General features: G+C 40.9%; 1 protein-coding gene across 11 annotated transcripts in view; it reads left to right on the top strand.

The window, feature by feature from the left end:
* TCF12 (transcription factor 12) overlaps nucleotides 1–18,141 on the top strand; it is a 160,466-nt gene extending 142,325 nt beyond the window's left edge. For 4 of the 11 annotated variants that reach the window (XM_064722645.1, XM_064722646.1, XM_064722653.1 and 1 more), the window contains 8 exons: nucleotides 707–780; nucleotides 1,706–1,777; nucleotides 2,508–2,714; nucleotides 9,102–9,216; nucleotides 10,007–10,178; nucleotides 11,156–11,388; nucleotides 14,381–14,534; nucleotides 15,851–18,141. In XM_064722645.1, coding sequence (XP_064578715.1) covers nucleotides 707–780; nucleotides 1,706–1,777; nucleotides 2,508–2,714; nucleotides 9,102–9,216; nucleotides 10,007–10,178; nucleotides 11,156–11,388; nucleotides 14,381–14,523 — 1,016 coding nt within the window. In that variant the 3' untranslated portion in view covers nucleotides 14,524–14,534; nucleotides 15,851–18,141. The remainder of the gene's footprint in view (nucleotides 1–706; nucleotides 781–1,705; nucleotides 1,778–2,507; nucleotides 2,715–9,101; nucleotides 9,217–10,006; nucleotides 10,179–11,155; nucleotides 11,389–14,380; nucleotides 14,535–15,850) is intronic. The other 7 variants (XM_064722652.1, XM_064722656.1, XM_064722649.1 and 4 more) reach the window with 5 other exon arrangements.
* Nucleotides 18,142–18,414: the final 273 nt, after the last annotated feature.

The raw sequence follows: 18,414 nt of genomic DNA, 5'->3' as shown, positions 1-18,414 counted from the left end.
TATGTTTTTGAATTTGAAGTGTATAGGTAATACGAATTTAATTGTCAATTTGTTGCACAATCAATGAGTTCTTCTGCTATGATTTACCTTAAGTATATCTGAAATACCAAATGGGAATGACTTAGATATATTTTTACTCTTCTAATTTTAAAATGGTATGGTATATTACTAGACTAGATAAAGCTTTGAGATCCAGTTTTAAGTTTTTGCATTTAGTAGAGAGGTGTCATAAAAATGGTTCTCCAGTTCTCCTTAACTTGGTGCCTATTTGATGACTTCAAATATTTTTGTTGTGTATTTATATTAACCATATAAAATACATATACAATATAAAATACATATACCTTCATATACTGAACAGAATCTGAAGAAGAATTCAGCAGGTCTTTTTTGGTGACACATGCAGAAGCAGGTATTTCAAATATGGTGTGTGTGTGTGTGTGTGTACTTAGTCCACTTTTTAATGTTGAAGTACTTGGACGATGTCACCGCTTTTGTCACTGACAGTGATCTAACCCTGCAGATGCCAGGATATGAAAATTATCCCTCAGTAAGGCAGAATGAAGGAATTTGTCCTCCTTTGTATACCCATATGTTAGCTTACCTTTATGCAGAATATGTTGGGTTTAATTATGTTGAGAAATACAGTCTCTGCTTCCCACTTCTGCTGTGTAAATCTGTGCACTAACCTAGACAATTTTGACAGGTGCCAGTCAGTGGTCGAGGAGTGGAGGACAAGCCCCCTCATCTCCCAGCTATGAAAACTCTCTACACTCCTTGGTAAGAATTGCTGAAAGCAACATAGTACTTTTTACTTAGGAGTTGAAGGCTTGGTTTTGTATAAATCCTGCATATCATTAAAGGAAACAGTAGGATAGCATTACAAATGAATTCTTTGCTAACAAATGGCCTGTTCAGTTGAACAATATAAGACGTGCAGGGTGTGTCTTTCACCATCTGTTCCTTGGGCATCAGGCTTCTGTGCTGAGGACAGCTGGTGCTAAAGCGCTGTTATGAGATTCTGGTACCTTTTCACAAATCCATAGCTAATTCTTATCTAAAGTTCAGTCTGGAGAAAGATAAAGACTTCATGCCTCCGCATTTACTTGTGCTTGCCCCTCTCTCCCTCAAATGGCTGTCTCCAGGGCTTGTGTGCATTACACTGCTATTAAAGTATTAATACATTTTATTTGTAATTATTATTTGTTGTTGGGAATGTTCATTTATTAATTAAACATTTTACAGAAAAACACACAGGCAGTAATCTACAGCATTGTAAATTTTCTTCTTTTGAGGATTCAGCAGAGGATTTCACTTACTGACTTCCTTCTTACATTTCCGATACAATATTGGGAAGGAAACAGGGAAAATTTGAGGGAAGGTTTTGATTACTTGCTTAATATTTCTAGTTTCCACAGATATAATTTCTATTTTTTTCTGTCTAACAAGAATAAATTATAAGTTAAATCAGATTTCTTTTCTTCAGTATTTTTGCAATTAAATATAATGGTTATGTACATCTTAGAATCCTAACATAACTGCAGTGTTAAATATTAGCCTTTTCTTATCTTAATATAATCAGATCTCTGTTGCATTAACTTGACTAACAATTTATTGCTGACATGCACATCAGCTGTTTCCTCACCTCTTTTTTGGATTAATCTTAACCTGTGCTTTGCTTCCTGTTCTGTCTTGACTTTGCCAGAAAAATCGAGTTGAACAGCAACTTCACGAGCATTTGCAAGATGCAATGTCCTTCTTAAAGGATGTCTGTGAGGTACTATTTCACTTTAGATGGTGCCTTTTTGTGTTTCAATTAACGCTTCCTTCGGATTCCCCATTAAAAACTTAAATTAGTGTAGTGTGTGACCCATCTTTTGACTCCAACATCCTGCTATTTCAGTTTCTAGAGCTGCAATGTCAGAATTGGTTTTGCTTTGGGTTTTTTTTTGGTATTCCTTTTAATAAAAGAAAGTAATTAAAAGAAAGTAATTTTAAGACAGACTTCGACAGTAACACAACTCGCTTTTATCTCTGAAATACCTAATCTGTTTGAAGGTCCATTTTAAAAAATGGTAACTTGAAGTTTCGTCCAGTTTTTTTTGTAATGCAGATTCTCAAAAAACCACTGCCTCTCTTAATTGTTTCCAGCATGGTGAGGCTGATTTTACGATCATTCTTTCTTGTCCTGCATTAGCTTATTTTGTAGCAATTCCTTTTTTTCTTTTCATGCAATATAATAGCAGCTGAGTAACATTAACCTTATAATAAGCTTCACTTTCAAAGCTGCCACCTATTTGTGGAATGAATGCTATCTTGAACAAAATCTCCAGATAATATTTTCTTTTTCCTGTTTGTTTGTAGTGCTGGTAGGTGCTCTCAAAATCTTTTGATACTATTTTGATACCACATTTCACCTTGTATCTTTAATACCTCCGAGCTAGACTGTGTTGTGTGGGAGAGCCAGGGGATTCATTCAGTAATGGCTGCCGCTGTCCCTGTTGCAGCAGTCCCGCATGGAGGATCGCTTGGACAGGCTGGACGATGCCATCCACGTGCTGCGGAACCACGCCGTGGGGCCTTCCACGAGCCTCTCAGCTGCCCATGGAGACATCCACAGTTTGTTGGGACCATCCCACAATGGGCCAATTGGCAGCCTGAACTCAAACTATGGAGCATCCAGCCTTGTAACAGCCAGCAGACAAGCATCCATGGTAATGATGTTATGAAATATGTGTATGTTTATGCAAAGCAACTCCAGCTTAATGCATTGAAATTATTGTAGAGGCTGCTGAGGCAGAGCTGGGCTGGAAGACTGATATTTATCAGGAAGAAACCACTTGAGATTCTTGTGGAGGGAAAGATGGCAGACAGCTTGCACCTGCTATGGGTTTCCAATTAGAGTGTTGGAGTGGGGGTGGGCAGAAATGAGGGGGAGGAAAAAGATGGGAAAACTTAGACTTTGGCCTGGTCAGTGGCCCATAAAATCCTGCTGTGACCATATGCAGAAAGCTGAAACTTTCTGCTGAGAGCGTTTCAGCTTATACATGCATTTTTTCCAGATGTGTAATAATTGGCAGAACCATTTTCTCCTTGAAATGGTGAATAGGGAGATTGAATGGGAAAAGCAGTCGAGAAGGACTGAATTTCAAGTGTTCTGGTCTGGAAAAGCTGTTTATTGTAAATTGGAAGTAGTCTTCAATAGCAGATGCTGGCAGAGGACTGGGAGGAAGCTGTTGGAATGTGGAACCATAGTGTGCGCAGGCTCAAAATTTCAACTTTTTTTCTAAAGGAAAAGGAGTTTGAGCACAGCTGTAGTGTAAGTAACAATGAAAAGGAAACTACTTTCAGATTAATCCCCAAGAAGGGTGAAATAATTCAATCCATCTCTTTTTGTTTCTTTAAAAATGTGAACTGTTCCGAAAAAATGTAGTTGAGCTTTTTATAGATCAGAAATATGCTAAAAGCATTACACAGTAAACAAATCTATTTGTAGCATTGCTCACTTCCCTTTTTCTTCCTTTTCATTCCACCCTTCTCAAAAATGCTTAAAGGAAAAAGAGCTTTTAAAAACATGCTTGTTTTAGTGGTGCCATGTGTTTGCATGTTTACAGCGTAATTTTAAAGACCAGTTACATGCTGTGAAATTTTCTGTTATAAAACAGATTCACAGCTGGGTACTGTGTGATCAAGGCAAAATTTCACCTATCATCAAAATAATTAGGTACCCCAATTGCTGAAGGGTTTGTATTCTATAAAACAGAATTAGTTCCAGGCTCTCCCATTCGCACGTCACACATCCATTTATATTAATTTCAGGACCACTGCAGTAAACATCAAAAAGAACTGCTTGCTTTCTGTAAGCTGCGTGGGTTTGGGGGCTTTGGGGAGGGGGTACTTTCCAATTGCACATCCAACTTCAGCTTTCTGTACAAGTTCACAGTTACTTTTAGTAATGAAAGAAGTGATGCATAACTGCTTTTGAATTTTTTCATAGTACCTACAGAGATTTAATATTTAAAGAATGTTGTTAAAGTTCTACCGTGTTCTAGGGTAGACTGAAATTTAGTCCTACAAAAGAAAATGTTTTTCCCCTCTGCTCTTGATGTGGTGTAAAGTGAGTGACTGAAACTGCAGTGACAATTTTTTTCTGTGACTTGAGGAACCTTCTGATACTGCTAAGCCAGGCCTAGTCAAATAAATCCAGATAGTACCAAAATGTACCTAAAAATATCAGTTTCTCTTTTAAATCAGTTACGATAAATATTTTATCATCTCAGTTTTTATTAAAATAGGAGACAGTGGAAAATGACTCTCCAAAACGGGCAGAAGTTCCTTGATCTTCTCTAGTTTAATGTAGTTGTGTAACTTAAATGTAATACAGACCTAATTTATCATCTAATTATTTGACTGACAGAAGCTTGTCTGTTAGAAATAAATTTAAATTAAGAAAACAAAAAAAAAATTTGCCTGTACATTTCATCCTCACTTAGTGGAACAAGCTTGCAGATCAGTTTGGCTTGTAAAGTGAGTCAGCTAAAGAATGTCTTGGATTAACCTTAATTTTGTTACATCAGAATAATTGGCTCCAACAGGAGGCATCCAGTTGTGGTGTTGCCCAGTCCCCAAAGGGCGCCCTTTGACATCACTGGCAATTGCAGGAGCTCAGCCTGGCTGGGGATGGAGCCCTGCAGTGGTGCAGGGCAGGGGCTGCACATCTGGCTGTGCTGCAGGCTGAGGGCTCTGTTGGTGATGGCTGCATTGCAGCAATGCCCCCCAGGTACCAGGGGTGATTCTTCTTCAATAACCAGTTCAGTTCATTTCAAACTCTTATTTACTATAGTGTTCTTTTTAAATAGTAAGTAGGAGAGCAGAGCATTTGGCACACGACCTGAACTGTAAGATCCAGCCTTCATTTCGGATTTAAATACTGCTTTACTTGAGATGACATCCAGTAAATTTTAAGAAAATAATGAGAATTGGGCTAACATAGTGAGAAATGTCAACATTGATAACGGTGATTACCTATTTTTGAAGTTTTGTTTGACATAGGGTCAAGAAATGTTCGTTGGAATTCAGCACTAAATGAAACTTCCTTGTTGAAGGAGGGTGGGATCTTTGCACAAAACATTTTTGCTCTTTAAAAAAAAAGTAGAAAAAAAAATAAATTTAATTTCCCTTGAAGATGATGATCTTGGCAGAAGGAGCTAGGAAATGAGTAATTTAACTCCTTTTTATGTAATTAGTGTAACCAGGCATGGTTTTATTTTAACATTTGCTTAATTTTTGAGCCAGATTTATTTTACAACTCTAGTTGACTTCATTTCCTGCTTGCTCTGAATGGTCTTGTTTTCTTTTTAGCTGGGCTGGCCATTAGACTTATTCAAATAGATTTTTAATATCTCAAACTCATCAAATATTTGCTAACTGGCCTTTGAAGTTGATTTGTATTTTATTTCATGTATTATTGAAAAGTTAAGAAGTAATACTTTTTGTTCTTATTCAAGCTGCTTTTTATTTGTCATTGTAATACAATGGAAAAAGAACAGCCTGAACTGATTAAAAATAAATAAATAAAAGGCCTGGAAACTCAGTTAAGGATGAAACTCAATCTTTCAGTCAGAGGGTTTTTTCAGGTATAACAGGAATCTAAGAAAATTGGTGATCTCCCTCTTGGTGCCCTGTGCCTGCTCCAGCAGAAGCATGAAAGGCCAGTTAAGCAGCTTTGCCAACACCAACCTCTGCTCTTGCTCAAGCCCTTCCAGAGCTGCTGTTTCCCTGTGGAGATTGTGCTGCCACTGAACAACTCTGTGCTGTCTGAAGTGTAAAATTCTTGATTACAAAGGCCCTTTTCTTTGCCTTAATTATGCACACCTTGGCTAAAATGGTTCTAATGACCATAGCCAAAATGACCAGCTAGTAGGGCTTGAAAAGTTCAAAGACTCAGACCAAGAGTGGTATTTTTGTTTTCCAGTTCTCAAAAGCTTTCTCTGCTAAGTGCTCAGAATGAATAATCAGACTAAAGTGTGAGATGCAGAACCAATATTAACAGGACAGAGATGTCCTTTCCCCACGTGTCACTCTCGGTTCTCCTACATGCAGTTGTGTGTCATCACTGCCCATGATTTGTCTAGTTTTTATTTAGTTGCCTAAAATACTTAACTGGTTTTCTGGTTTCAGATCCCAAATGTTACCACTTAAATCAACCGAAATATGTTCTGCCCTCAGGTTTGGAGTTTTTTAAGTTTGCAAGTGTCAGTGGGGCTGCAGATTGTCCTGTGTGCAAGTCTTAAAATGCATAGAAATGAATACAGTTGACCTGGTAAATTACAACAATGTACGGTGTTGTGACAGTACTATTGTTTTACTCAACCTGGGGTTACTGAGGGGTAAGTTTTTTGTGATGGCACTGGATACCAGGCCTCTGTTGGGTTGGCATTGTGTGGAGGAAGCAGGCAAAGGGCAGTGATGGGAATGCGTTGGTACCGAGTGGGTGCTGCACAGCAGATCCCTGATCACTGCTCACAGCCATCCCGAGCGCTGTTTGCTCAGAGCAGATCCCTAGCACGGTGTTTGCCCTGGTCACTGCTCACAGCCCATCCCAAGCTCGGTGCCCGCGCCGGTCGCTCCTCACCGCTGTGTTCTCCCGCACTCTGCCTGCCTGCGGTGTGGCAGAGCCCGGCCTTCCGTTTGTCTCCCATTTTGTGTGCCTGGGAAGCTTGGAGCTTTGCTAGGGAGGAGGCGGTGGAAACAAGGCTGGATTAGCGGCGGAGAGAATGAATTCGCTCCGAGGGAGTTCGCTGTGGGGATGAGCTGCCGGGTCCCGCGGCCGGTGCCCGCACAGCCCGCGCTGCCGGCCGGGCCGGGGCAGCTGTATGGAAATGGGGAGCGCTCGGGAGCCGCCGCAGCGCCGCGATCCCCGCACCCGCACCGGGGCACCGCGGGACCGCCGGCAGCTCCTGCCCCCGGAGCCGGCCCTTGGCGCTAGGAAAGCGCCTGACTGGGAATCGCTTACAAATAACAGCGATAAAACACGTCGAGAGCTCGTTTGTTCTGAGCGCCGCGGAGCTGATGGCCCCGGACGCCTTTCAGAAGACTTAAAGGAAGCCCGAGGTTGTGCTCCATTGAAATGCAGATGGGAGAGCCCTTTCTCTGTGCAGTGCGAGTCCAGGGAAAGGAAAGCAAACCAAATTTTCCAGCTCGGCGTTTAAGATACTTGAATGTTGGGTAGCTTGAAGTAGCCACCGATCAGTTGTAAGTGTAGCAAACAGAGCTTTTGGCCTCCGCCTGGGATGCGGTGACTTTCAGCAAGTCACGTTGTTTGGGGTTTTTTGTTTGCCAGATTGGATTTTCTGGTATATCATAGATCACAGATAAAAATCACTGTTATGGTCAGTTTGGTAACATTTTAGCTCTTAAGATTTCTGTGTAAATCCTGTTAATCTAAATTGTATGCTTTTAATTTGTACATCTTGGTTTCAAAGCTTTGGAACATGGTCTTGAATTCAGGTTTTATTTCTCATCTAGTCTCTGCCTTTATCAGAACTGATTTGCTAATCTCTTGCCTTTAGATTAGCTCTAGATTTGAAAGTTGCCAGGGTTCTGACAGCTGCTGTGTTTGTACACAGCTTTAAGAAATTTCTGCCTTTTTTAAGAAGTAGATTTTGGAACAGACCTGGCCCTGAAACAATTAATAGTCTGTAGCTTGAATAAAAGCACCCTCAAGTGTTAGGACTAAGCATGACCAGAAGAAGAAAATAAAACACACAACCTGCAAGGCAGAATTAGAAAAATACTCAGTTTTGAAAAATTCAGAGTGAGAATGAGCTTCATGTCATGTTCCAGTTGTAGAGTGCTGTCTCTGAGGCTGACAGACCCAGGTCAGCTCCTTCCTCCTGCGAGTTCATGACTCCTGCAGGAGCTCGCAGGGCCGACTGTACCCAGAGTAGAACTTCTCCCAAACAAAGCCTATTACACGCAGAGCAAGATAAAATATACTTGAAATAGCAACAGATATTGCCCAGTATACAAGAGGAGATTTTCTGCAGAACAATGGATACAAATAGCAGCCCGGAATGACCTGATATTAGTTGTGGGTTGTTGGGGAGGGGGGGTTCCCCCTTTCTTTTTTTGTTCCTGTGCATTAGCTTACAGGAACAAGTGTATATTAAACAAAGGATAAACTTGCATAAGGGTATTTATCTCTCTCTGGGTAAAACCCATACTAAGACATGAAAGGTAAAAGCTGCATTAATTACTCAAGAGGGATTCAAAGCTCAGCAGTTTACTAGGATTGAAGGATTTATTGAAAAACAGTGGTTCTCATGTGTAACTCCAGGCAATAAACCTATTTAATTAAAGGCTTAATCTTCTAGTTGACATGTTTGCTACTGTTCCAATAAAAAGCTTCATCTGTAGCCAGTTTTTGTAACTATATAAATAATAGTAGAATCCCTCGTCTTTGTTCATTTTTAACTGTTTAATTGTATTATGTTGGTTATATTATAAATGTTTAAGAACTTTTGTGCCTTTAGAAATCAAAAGCTTTAAATGGAAATTATTTAAATACAGGCAGTGTATCCTTACCCCTTTTTTCTGTGCCAAATATTTTTTTAATAGAAGTTGATGACAGTATTCTGTATTGAGCAGCAGTTTTTTAACAAGTTGCCTCTTCAGGTTAGGTATGCACACTCAAAGCTGTCTCACATAAGTATCATTAATTCAAGTTTATGCAAAATTAGGATTTTTCAAGACTCTTCATCTCAATGCTTGCTGCTCAGAAATTAAATCATGATATATTATGAAGGAATAGATGAAAAAATAGGTGGTAAGAGTAGTTAGATACCTGGATTGTTTTATTCCAAACAGGATTGGTCACTGCTTGAGACACAGCCCAGTCCAGTAAGTCTAATCAAGTGTTTCAGTATAACAACATCTACCAACTAAATCTTTCCTTTATTCAGCAAGAATCTAAACTTGGGTCTCTAATCCAGCAAATAATTCCAGTGTTTCAAATACTTCCAGTGTTTTAAACTTCTGTTTTTGGACTATTTCTTTGAATCACATCTTTAATGTGAAATCTTTGCTTTGCCTTGCTTTAGGTTGGGACTCACCGGGAAGAAGGTGTCAGCCTCAACAGCAACCATTCAGTTCTTCCCAGTACAGTTTCTGCTCAGAGCACAGAACTAAATCATAAAACACAAGACAGCTACAGAGGTAACTTTCCAGGCTTAAATGCTGGACAGTCTGCAGTGGTTCAGAGCCAGTGAGGCTGTAGATCTTGGTAAAATGTCATCAGTGCAAGAAATAGGGGCATAGATAATGTTGAAAAATAGAAATTAATAACAGGTCTGATATACCACCACTGTTAGGGACTCCTGCAACAATTTTGAGGGCATCCCTCAACTATCCCAATATAATTTCAAGAGAAGGCTGCATTACAGCCACGTTCCTGCAGCCTAAGGGGCCGTGATGCACTTGCAGAGCTGCAGCCATTTCCCAGTTTGCCAGGAGAGCTGTGGAGTGGGCTGAGAGCAGAGTTCAGCACAGCCAAGGGAAGGAGGTCACTCCACACCCGTGTTTACAGTTCCTTCCATTTTTAGCTGAAGAAGTAAACTGCAGAAAACAGAAGTCAGCTCCTTTTATTGGCATGCTAGCACCATTTAGGGGGTGTTGCACATTCAGCCTAAACCCAAGCCTCGATGTCAGTGCAGCTTTGCCCTTCAGTTTGCAGCCCAGACATCAGGTGCAGATTTCCTTACTTCACTCAATGTCCTTTTGTCTCCAACAGTGTTTTCCTTAGACTAAGCTGTTACCAATCAAGCTGCTCTGTGAGCTGTGATTGCTTTATAACCCATGACACATGTCCAAGTGCAGCAGTGTTAGCAGGATTTCTTGTTTCTGTTAGTTCTTCCTGTTGTCTCGGCCCTGGCCCCTCAGTGCCATTCTCTGTGAGGTCCTGGGCACAGTTTCAGTGCTTGACTCTCTCTCTGCTCTCTGCTTGCAGCACTGTCGGGGGGCTTACAGAGCCAGTCTGTGGCTATAGGTCCAACAGAAATCAAGTCTGAACATAAGGAGAAGGATGAAAACATCCATGAACCTCCCTCATCAGATGACATGAAATCAGATGATGAGTCCTCCCAGAAGGATATCAAGGTCTCCTCCAGAGGCAGAACAAGGTGTGTTGCTGACATAACGTGGAGAATCTGTGCTTTGATAATGCTCAGTAGCACGTTGTCCTTACATTTGATGAATTTATTGCAAGGCTTTTGTGTTACTGCACTGCATGCACCAATGGGCAGCTGAAAGGGAGAAAAAGTGTATAGTATCTGTATATATTTAAATACAAGGTAGAGGATGTGCTGGGAAAATCATCTCTCAAGTGTGCATTCCCTTACGCTAGTGCCATGCCTGATGTCTGCCTGTACATGTAAGCAGCAAAAGATTGAGGGCTCTGCCCAGCACAGAGGATGGGACAATGTCAGAAATTGCTGATACTTTGTACCTGGGCCAGGGCTGCCCTTCCAGGTGTGAGTCTGTGGCGGTGGAGAGCTCCAGCTCCTGACCTGGAGCCTGAGGTGAAACACTGTGGCTAAATATCCTCTTGAAACACTTTGTCCCCTCCCAAGCCACAGACACAAAACTGGAGCTGATACTGGGGAAATGCTTCAGGATCTGCCTGACAGGCCTGATACAAGCATTGAAATTTGAGGTAACAGTAAACAATCAGAATTTCGCTACCACAGGCAGCATAATCTGTATTAAGACGTGTTCAATGGCATTTAGTGTGTTAGTTTTAGTAGAACAGAGGTTTTGCACAGTTTTAGACTAAATTGGATGAACCAGTATTAAAAAAGGTTTGCAACTTGATAGCATTTGAGGCAGTTCAGGAATTCTAAATATAACTGTTTAGCTCTACAGAGTAGTAGAAGAAAAAATAGTTCTAGAATTTGCCAGTGTGGTCTTTAACTAAAGTAAAACTCCTAAATCAGCGCATGAAATGAAAATTCCTTGAGTGTGTTTTTATATAAGCTGATGCATTGGTAAATAGCAAAAACTTCATTGGGAATGATTTTATTCATTATCTATTTGGAGTCAGCACCAGGATGAAGCACCGGTGTTATTTCAATAGCCCGTTACGTTCCCTTTGTTGCAGCAGTACTAACGAGGATGAGGATTTGAACCCCGAGCAGAAGATCGAGCGGGAGAAGGAGCGGAGGATGGCCAACAACGCCCGGGAGCGCCTGCGCGTGCGCGACATCAACGAGGCCTTCAAGGAGCTGGGCCGCATGTGCCAGCTGCACCTGAAGAGCGAGAAGCCGCAGACCAAGCTGCTGATCCTGCACCAGGCCGTGGCCGTGATCCTCAGCCTGGAGCAGCAAGTCAGAGGTCAGTGCCTGTGCGCTGGGCCAGCCCTGTGGCAGCAGCGTGGGGCTCCTGAAACCTGCTCAGCCGAATGCATGAGCTGCTGAAAGGGGGTTTGCTGTTCTGTAGTGATGCTGAAGTTCTTTAGAAAAAGCAAAGAGGGAACAGAGTGAGTATAAGGTTTATAACCTGACCTTTCATTTTCCTGTTCAAGTAGTCTTCACTTAAGTTTTCAAGGTAAATTCTTTTATTCAAATAGTGATGCATCTTGCAACAAGCACTTGTTTTGTAGTAGCAACAATAAGAGATCTGTTTTAGGTTGAACGCTGCATAATTGAAATATTAAAATGCAGTGTGTTTATTTGTGTTTTCATAAGATTTTGCATTAAACATGTACTGGGGAGGGAGGAAGCTTGTACTCTAATTGAATCAGAGCTGGGTTTGCATGAATCTTCTTTCTCTGGTTCCTTCAAATTTTTCCAAGGCAGAAACAATAGATTTGCTGTAGGTGCAGAAGGAAAGCTACTTTTTGTCATTCCTTCTCGTAAGGAGATGTGGTTCTAGGGATTACGTTTGGTTCTTCAACTCTTCTGTTCTCGTGAGTTGGTGAAGCCACAGTGACTTTAAATCTCCATGATTATTTTTACCAAAGACACATTGAAGTTCTGGGGCACCTTGCTCTAACTTTTGGTCAGCCCCAAGTTGGACTGGATGGTGGCTGGGAGTCCCTTCCAACAGAAATAGTCTCGTTCTGTGGAGGAGGCACTTCCCAATGAGTCTGCTCGTGTTTTGCTGTTTGGGACTCGTTAGCAGCCATCTTCCTTGGTGTCTCTCTGATGGAAGTGCGTCAAGTGAAAAGTCTGAGATGTGGAATGTCAGTGGTTGTATTGTTCAGTGCACTACATCTTTGTATAACTGATGTCACCGAGTGATAACATGTTTTATTTTTGCATGCCTCATTTATACTTCCTTCTTGTCATTTGTTACTTGCATTTTGCACAGAAGATCCAAGCAAAACTTAGAAGTTTATTGAAAGAGGCTAAATAACTAAACACAAACTTACGTACTTCATGCAGTAAGGATGAGATGCTGTGTTTTCAGGCACTTTTACTGATCCAGTTGTCAGTAAAGGAACACACTGTCTCCAGCCAGAGCTCTTTCAAGGCATGGAGCAACTGCAGATGAGACAGCAGCTGGGGCCATTGTAAAACCCAGTTTAGCATCTCTGAGAGTTAGAACTCAGGCACTGCTTTGGTCTGAAAATGGTTGCCCTGGTCTAGAAGATAAGGTTGAGCATTATGAAGTCACATTAATCAGGCATGGGTTTTGGTGTCTAAAAAAGCATCTCCCTGCTCTCACACATTCTGGAGTTCACAGGAAGCTCCATGTTAATAAAATCATTCTGCCTCGGTCAGAGGACTTGCAGCCTGGTGTCAGTGCTGCAGCCCAGCTGGCCCCACTGTGCGGGCAGTGTAAATGAGAACTTCCCTTCCTCCGTTCCCGAGCTCCCGGAGAGAGGCCCTGGCTCCCGTTTGTCTTCCCGTCCCCCTCTGCACCTGTTCCTGTGGGTGACTGACCAGAGCTTTGTGTGACACCCACAGGAGCTTGCACAGTGCTTTGTGTAATTGCATAAACAATTTCCTCTCTCTGCTGGTAAAGAAGCTTCTCATTTTGTGATTGGTGCTATTCAAAATGAACCATTTCAGATTTAAGCTTTCAGTGGAGGCCAGGGGTTTTTATCTCCATTTCCTAAATCACTGTAAATTAACTTCCTTTCAAAGTTTCCACGTAATTAAATCTTTAAAACTTCAAGGCAAGCCACATTTAGACAAAGAAAACTGTGATTAAGGAAAGTTAGCAGTTTGGGGTTTTTTTCCGGTAGACTCTTTAGGAGAGCTCATCCTTAAGGAAATGCAGTAGGAGGCTGCTGATAATGACTTTGGTGACAGCAGAACTATCAAGTCCATCCAAAATAGTCTCTGTCAGATGAGCTAAAATGCACAGGGGTCACTAAACTGCAGTTACTAGAGGGGTGCCTGTGCAGTGCAAGAAAAGGGCTTGTGCTGTCTGTTCAGTTTTGGCAGACTTCTTGCAGTTATAATTGTATCTGCCATCTCCAACTGCAAAACAGAATGTACTGACAGCTAGAAAATACCTTAAAATGTTGATTAAATTCCACAGTGGAATATATTACATGTTTTTTGTGTGTCTTTTGGACCCCTGTGATTGACATCTTCTGTATTTGATTCATGAAAAGCCATTTTGAAGAACAGAAACAGTTGACTTTTAGAAACTGTCATTATTTGGAAATGAGATCCAAATCTACATCTATTGAAGCTAAGTGGGGAAGTGGAAACACACTGATGAAAATACCTTGATAGCTGGCCCACAGCTGGTTATTATAAAGCATTGGCTTTAATGTGAGAGGAAATAGGGTTTGGAAAAAAAATAATGCTCCTGCCTTATGTGACTGTCATCACAGTCCTTTGATTGAACCAAGATGGGCACAAGGTGATTGAGGCTGATGAGAAGTGTCCATTCAGGGTGTGCTGCCTCCCCTGCCCTGACAGCTGGCTCATACTGGGAAGGAAGAGGCAGCAACATTACTGAAACTGGTGTGATGTCAGCAAGGTTGGTAAGAATTCAGCCTACCAACAAAATGGATGCATTCCATTTTATTATATTGCAAACTGCAGACAATTTTAATTTAGCACTTAAGTGTCTTATGCTGATAAAGGAGATGCTTTTTAAAAGTTTCTGAAGGCGTATGTAGGCTGCTGAAAAGGTTTGGGCTTGGCTTTTTGTCTCTCTGGGTTTTTCAAATAGCAGTTTAGGAGCTGTCTGGCCGGACTTTGAGTAGTGATTGTCTGCAGCCTTGGACACCTGTGGGTGAGCAGGGGGTGTCAGCAGCTGAAGGGGGAAGCTGCAGAGCTATTTTTGCTCCAGGGTTCTTGTATCGATGCTGCCCGTGGTGTCAGTGGATGGGAGATTAAGAACTCTGATTCTTCTGTTACAGAACGAAACCTAAACCCTAAAGCAGCCTGCCTTAAGAGAAGGGAAGAAGAAAAAGTTTCTGCCGTATCGGCAGAGCCACCAACAGCACACCCAGGAAGCCACCCTGGCCTGAGTGAAACTACCAACCCTATGGGTCATATGTGAACACCAGCCAGGTACGTGGGGACGCCTGGACATGGGGTTCACTTCCTGAGTTGCCAGCAGCACCCAGCTCGTCTGTGCTTTCACATCTCAGCAGAAGGCTGCAGATTTGTTTGGGTTTATAATAAAACCCCAAGAAATTGTCGTCACTCTCTATTTTCTTGCCTTGTTGCCAATGGCTACATCTCTTGGCTCAGGTGGCCTTCTTGGCATGACATCAGAGGAACAGTGAACAGCTTGCTAGATAAGCCAAGCTTATTAGAGATGAATTATACATCTTTAAATGGTCTGAATATCACATTAGTTGATTTAAAAATCCACATATTGTTTCCCAGTGCTGATACAGTCTCAGGGACTCCTCATCCCAGGGAGATTGGCTCTCTGGCTTAAGGCCAGTCATTCTGACTCCTCTCATTTGCCCAACAGAGACTGGCAACTGTCTCAAATCACAATCTGTATTGGTAAAGACAGTTAAAATTTGGAAGTAGTGTTTGCAGCTTTGCAGGGTAGCCCAGTATGTAAGATCTCATTGAAACACACTCATGAGGAGGCCCCACAGGAATATCAGTCTTTGGGGTTTATTCTTGTTGTTGGTTGGTTTTCTAAATAGTTGGGAAACCTTGATTTTAAAAGGGAAAAAAAAGAGTATTCCAGTAGACCTGTTGCCACTTCAAAAAAAAAAAAAAAAAACTGGGTTCAGTGTCCTTGTTTTAATCCAGAACTTTACTGAATTTTATGGTTTGGGAGGTTTCTTGTTGTTGTATATATTCTAATTCTTAATGCTTTGAATTTCTCTAATTTGTTCTATTTCATACAAGAGTAATTGGCTACTTTGGAATTGTCAGATAATTTTTAATTTACAGCCAACCTAATCTGTTCTTTCAATATAAATATAAGGAACCACTTTCAAAAGTTTGGTGTCTTTGCTTTTTTAATAGCAGTAACTTTGTGGGTTGACTGAAGTGCAACATTGACAGAAAGGGCTGTACAGGAACGTGGCAATTGACCTTCAGGAGGGAGTGAACTTGGCACTGCTTGATTTGGAGAGCAAAGTCAGACACAAACTGAAGGTCTGAGATGTGCAGATTATTCTTTCTCCCTTATGCAGAGAGGCCCAGCAGAAGGTTCTTTAATCTCTTCAATATATCACGTTCAAGAAGGATATCTCTGGAACAGGGGATTTCAGGGGCTCTCAATGTGATCTTCTTTTGCACCTAAATGACTGAAAATGCCACCCAATCCAGTTCAAATTAGGTCTCTAGTGTTGATACTAAGCTTTTTAATTATTCTTTTCCTAATAACCTCTTTCTTCTCCTAAACTTCTTTCTAGAATTCCAGAATTATTGGTAGGATACACAGAAGGTGACCTTTCTTCACAAGGACACAGACAACTAACGTTATATGAAGACACAAACCTGACAGGAGAAAACACTTGAAGCAAGAAACCCAAATGCAATCTTATGATCAAAGCTACTGGTCAACACCTGCATCAGGAGTGAAGATACAAGATCTTCAGACAGAATTTCAGCCCATGAGATACTCTGAACATATCATTCTGTTGCAAGCAGTGTGTCGCTTCTGCACAATCAGAGACTGTTGTGATCTCTCCACTCATTGTGGAAGTTGCCTTGTGCCTAAACTGAATTGACAAATGCATTGTAACTACAAATTTTATTTATTGTTATGGAACTGTAAAGGTCTACATATAAAGGGAAAAGTTAACATGTTAAAAGCTGATAAAATTTCAGCTGAATGCCAGCATTTACTAAAGCTGTTCACATTCAGAGAACAAAGCAGTGACAACCGTCGACCCGTAGCATTCCCAGCATACCTATTAGTGTCTTAAAAAAGGAAGGGAAAAGTCTTTTGTTGTCCTTTCCTCTCCTTTTGCCATATGACTAGTGTTTTCCATGCAATAGGAAACTATTCCTTGGTATAGCTTTTTTTATGTTATTTTTGATCTCTGGTAATCTGAACAGTTATGGTCACAGTTCCCCTTCCATACTGGGCTCTGTGCCACAAGCCACGCAGAGGCCTCGTGAAGGCTGCAGGCTGGAGCAATACTGTGACCATAACGTTTCTTGGATTTAAAAAGTGATTTTTATTTTCCCTCAGACTTTCCTCAAACGTTTTTTTTTTCTAATTATAAACAAAACCTTTTTAGGCTTCTAGGCTTCATAGTAAAGCTTGTAACGTGAAGTGTAAATTGGGTGGGGAGAATCTACTTTGTTAGAGTTGCTTTGTTTTCCGAGCAGTAAGTACTACATATAGTACATGTAAAGTGTTAGCTGTATGTAAGCACAAAATGCATTAAAATACAAAGGAGATTTTTTTCAGGCTGTAACTTTGGTGAATAGTAAAATCCTGAATTCACCGTGGCAGGTAGTGTGATGATACAACCACCAGCCGGGTGGGCTTATTACGTAATGGAATCTTAAGAGCAATGGTCACCAGTTTTTCCTTCCTGTACACGTTAACTATCATGTCATGTTGTATGGCTTGTCAGTGGAGAAAAATAGTGTGAATCAAATGCAAATACCCCCGTCCCAAGCCATATTAGCATTAAACCTTTAAATGTTTCTCCACCAGAATAGTGTCCATAAGTATTCCTTTGTCACAGATGTGTTGAAATGGTTAAAATCCCTTTGAACTTCCATGGAAACTGTCTTCCACTGCAATGACCATGGGAGGAAATTTCCTAAGCCAAGGTTGTCTGAGCTATTGTTTATATAGTGCATCTTTCATCACTGGCAATTGGTTCACACACAAAACAGGAACAAAACTATAATTTTTATGAAGTCGTTTAATTTGAAAGAACAAAAGATGGATTGATAAAATAAACTAATGAATTTAAGCTCATGTTCTGGATGGTTCCTAACAAAACAGTTTGTGGAATTAGTGGACTCATTTCTATTACTTTAATTTGCATATATCATCAGATAACACCTGATTATATCTGTGGCCTTGTTCTTCATTTCAGTGTTTATCAGCTAAACGGAATTTGTTGCTTATGACGTGTGAAAGTGATCACGTGCCACTGCCTGGCCTTTTTCCTTCTAAGCTTGTTGTCTTTTTGGCTATATTAGACTTTGCAGTATGCCCAGAAGCTTTCCTTCATAAAATAGAAAGAAAAAAACATTTGGCTTATTTTTCACTGTAGCTAGTCTTTTATACAATAATCTTGTAAGAAAATTTCTTGAATTCTAAATATTACTCTTTCTAGATTTTTGAAATCAAAAAAAGTTTTCAGTAAAAAGTTTCTTACTTTATTTTACTATATTAGGTAGTAAAAATGTAGGGTTATTTACCATAACCTGTTCATTAATATCAGAAATTTACAATAGCATTGTAAGACCATAGTAGGGTTCTAGCATACCGTGTAGTACCTATGGAGTATTGTAAGAGCTAATTGTCCGAGATGAATTGCTTCTCATCTTGTTCTCCAGTTTCCATTGTTGGTTTATTGCAGATTTGTACCCTGTGTCAAATTTCAAGGTATTGCTGATAAACCTTTCAACCAGCAGCAAGAAGTTCAAAAAATTTCTGTCAATGTAACAGAAAACACTATGTATATAACATTTATGTAGCAATAAATGTGCCATCTTTTTTTAACATGGTAAATCAGTGAGTTTTTTAAATTTCTCTCTCCTCATAGGCAATGTGGTGCTTGAAAAACAGTGGCAGAACTCTCTTCTGCCTTTATCAGAACAAAGCCTGACACATCCCCAAGGAGCAGAGCACGCCACAGGCACAAGGTGCTCCTGTGAAGCCAGGCCAGAGGTGCCCCGTGCCTGAGGAGCAGCAGTGCCTGAGCTGTGGGTGCTGCTGCAGAGCAGGGAGGGGATTGCACAGACAGACAGACAGACAGCAAACCAGGAGCAGCTGATCCACAGG

The sequence above is a fragment of the Zonotrichia leucophrys genome, chromosome 10 (assembly GCF_028769735.1).
Source record: "Zonotrichia leucophrys gambelii isolate GWCS_2022_RI chromosome 10, RI_Zleu_2.0, whole genome shotgun sequence".
Taxonomy (NCBI): Eukaryota; Metazoa; Chordata; class Aves; order Passeriformes; family Passerellidae; genus Zonotrichia; species Zonotrichia leucophrys.
This window is presented reverse-complemented; position numbering and strand designations above follow the sequence as displayed.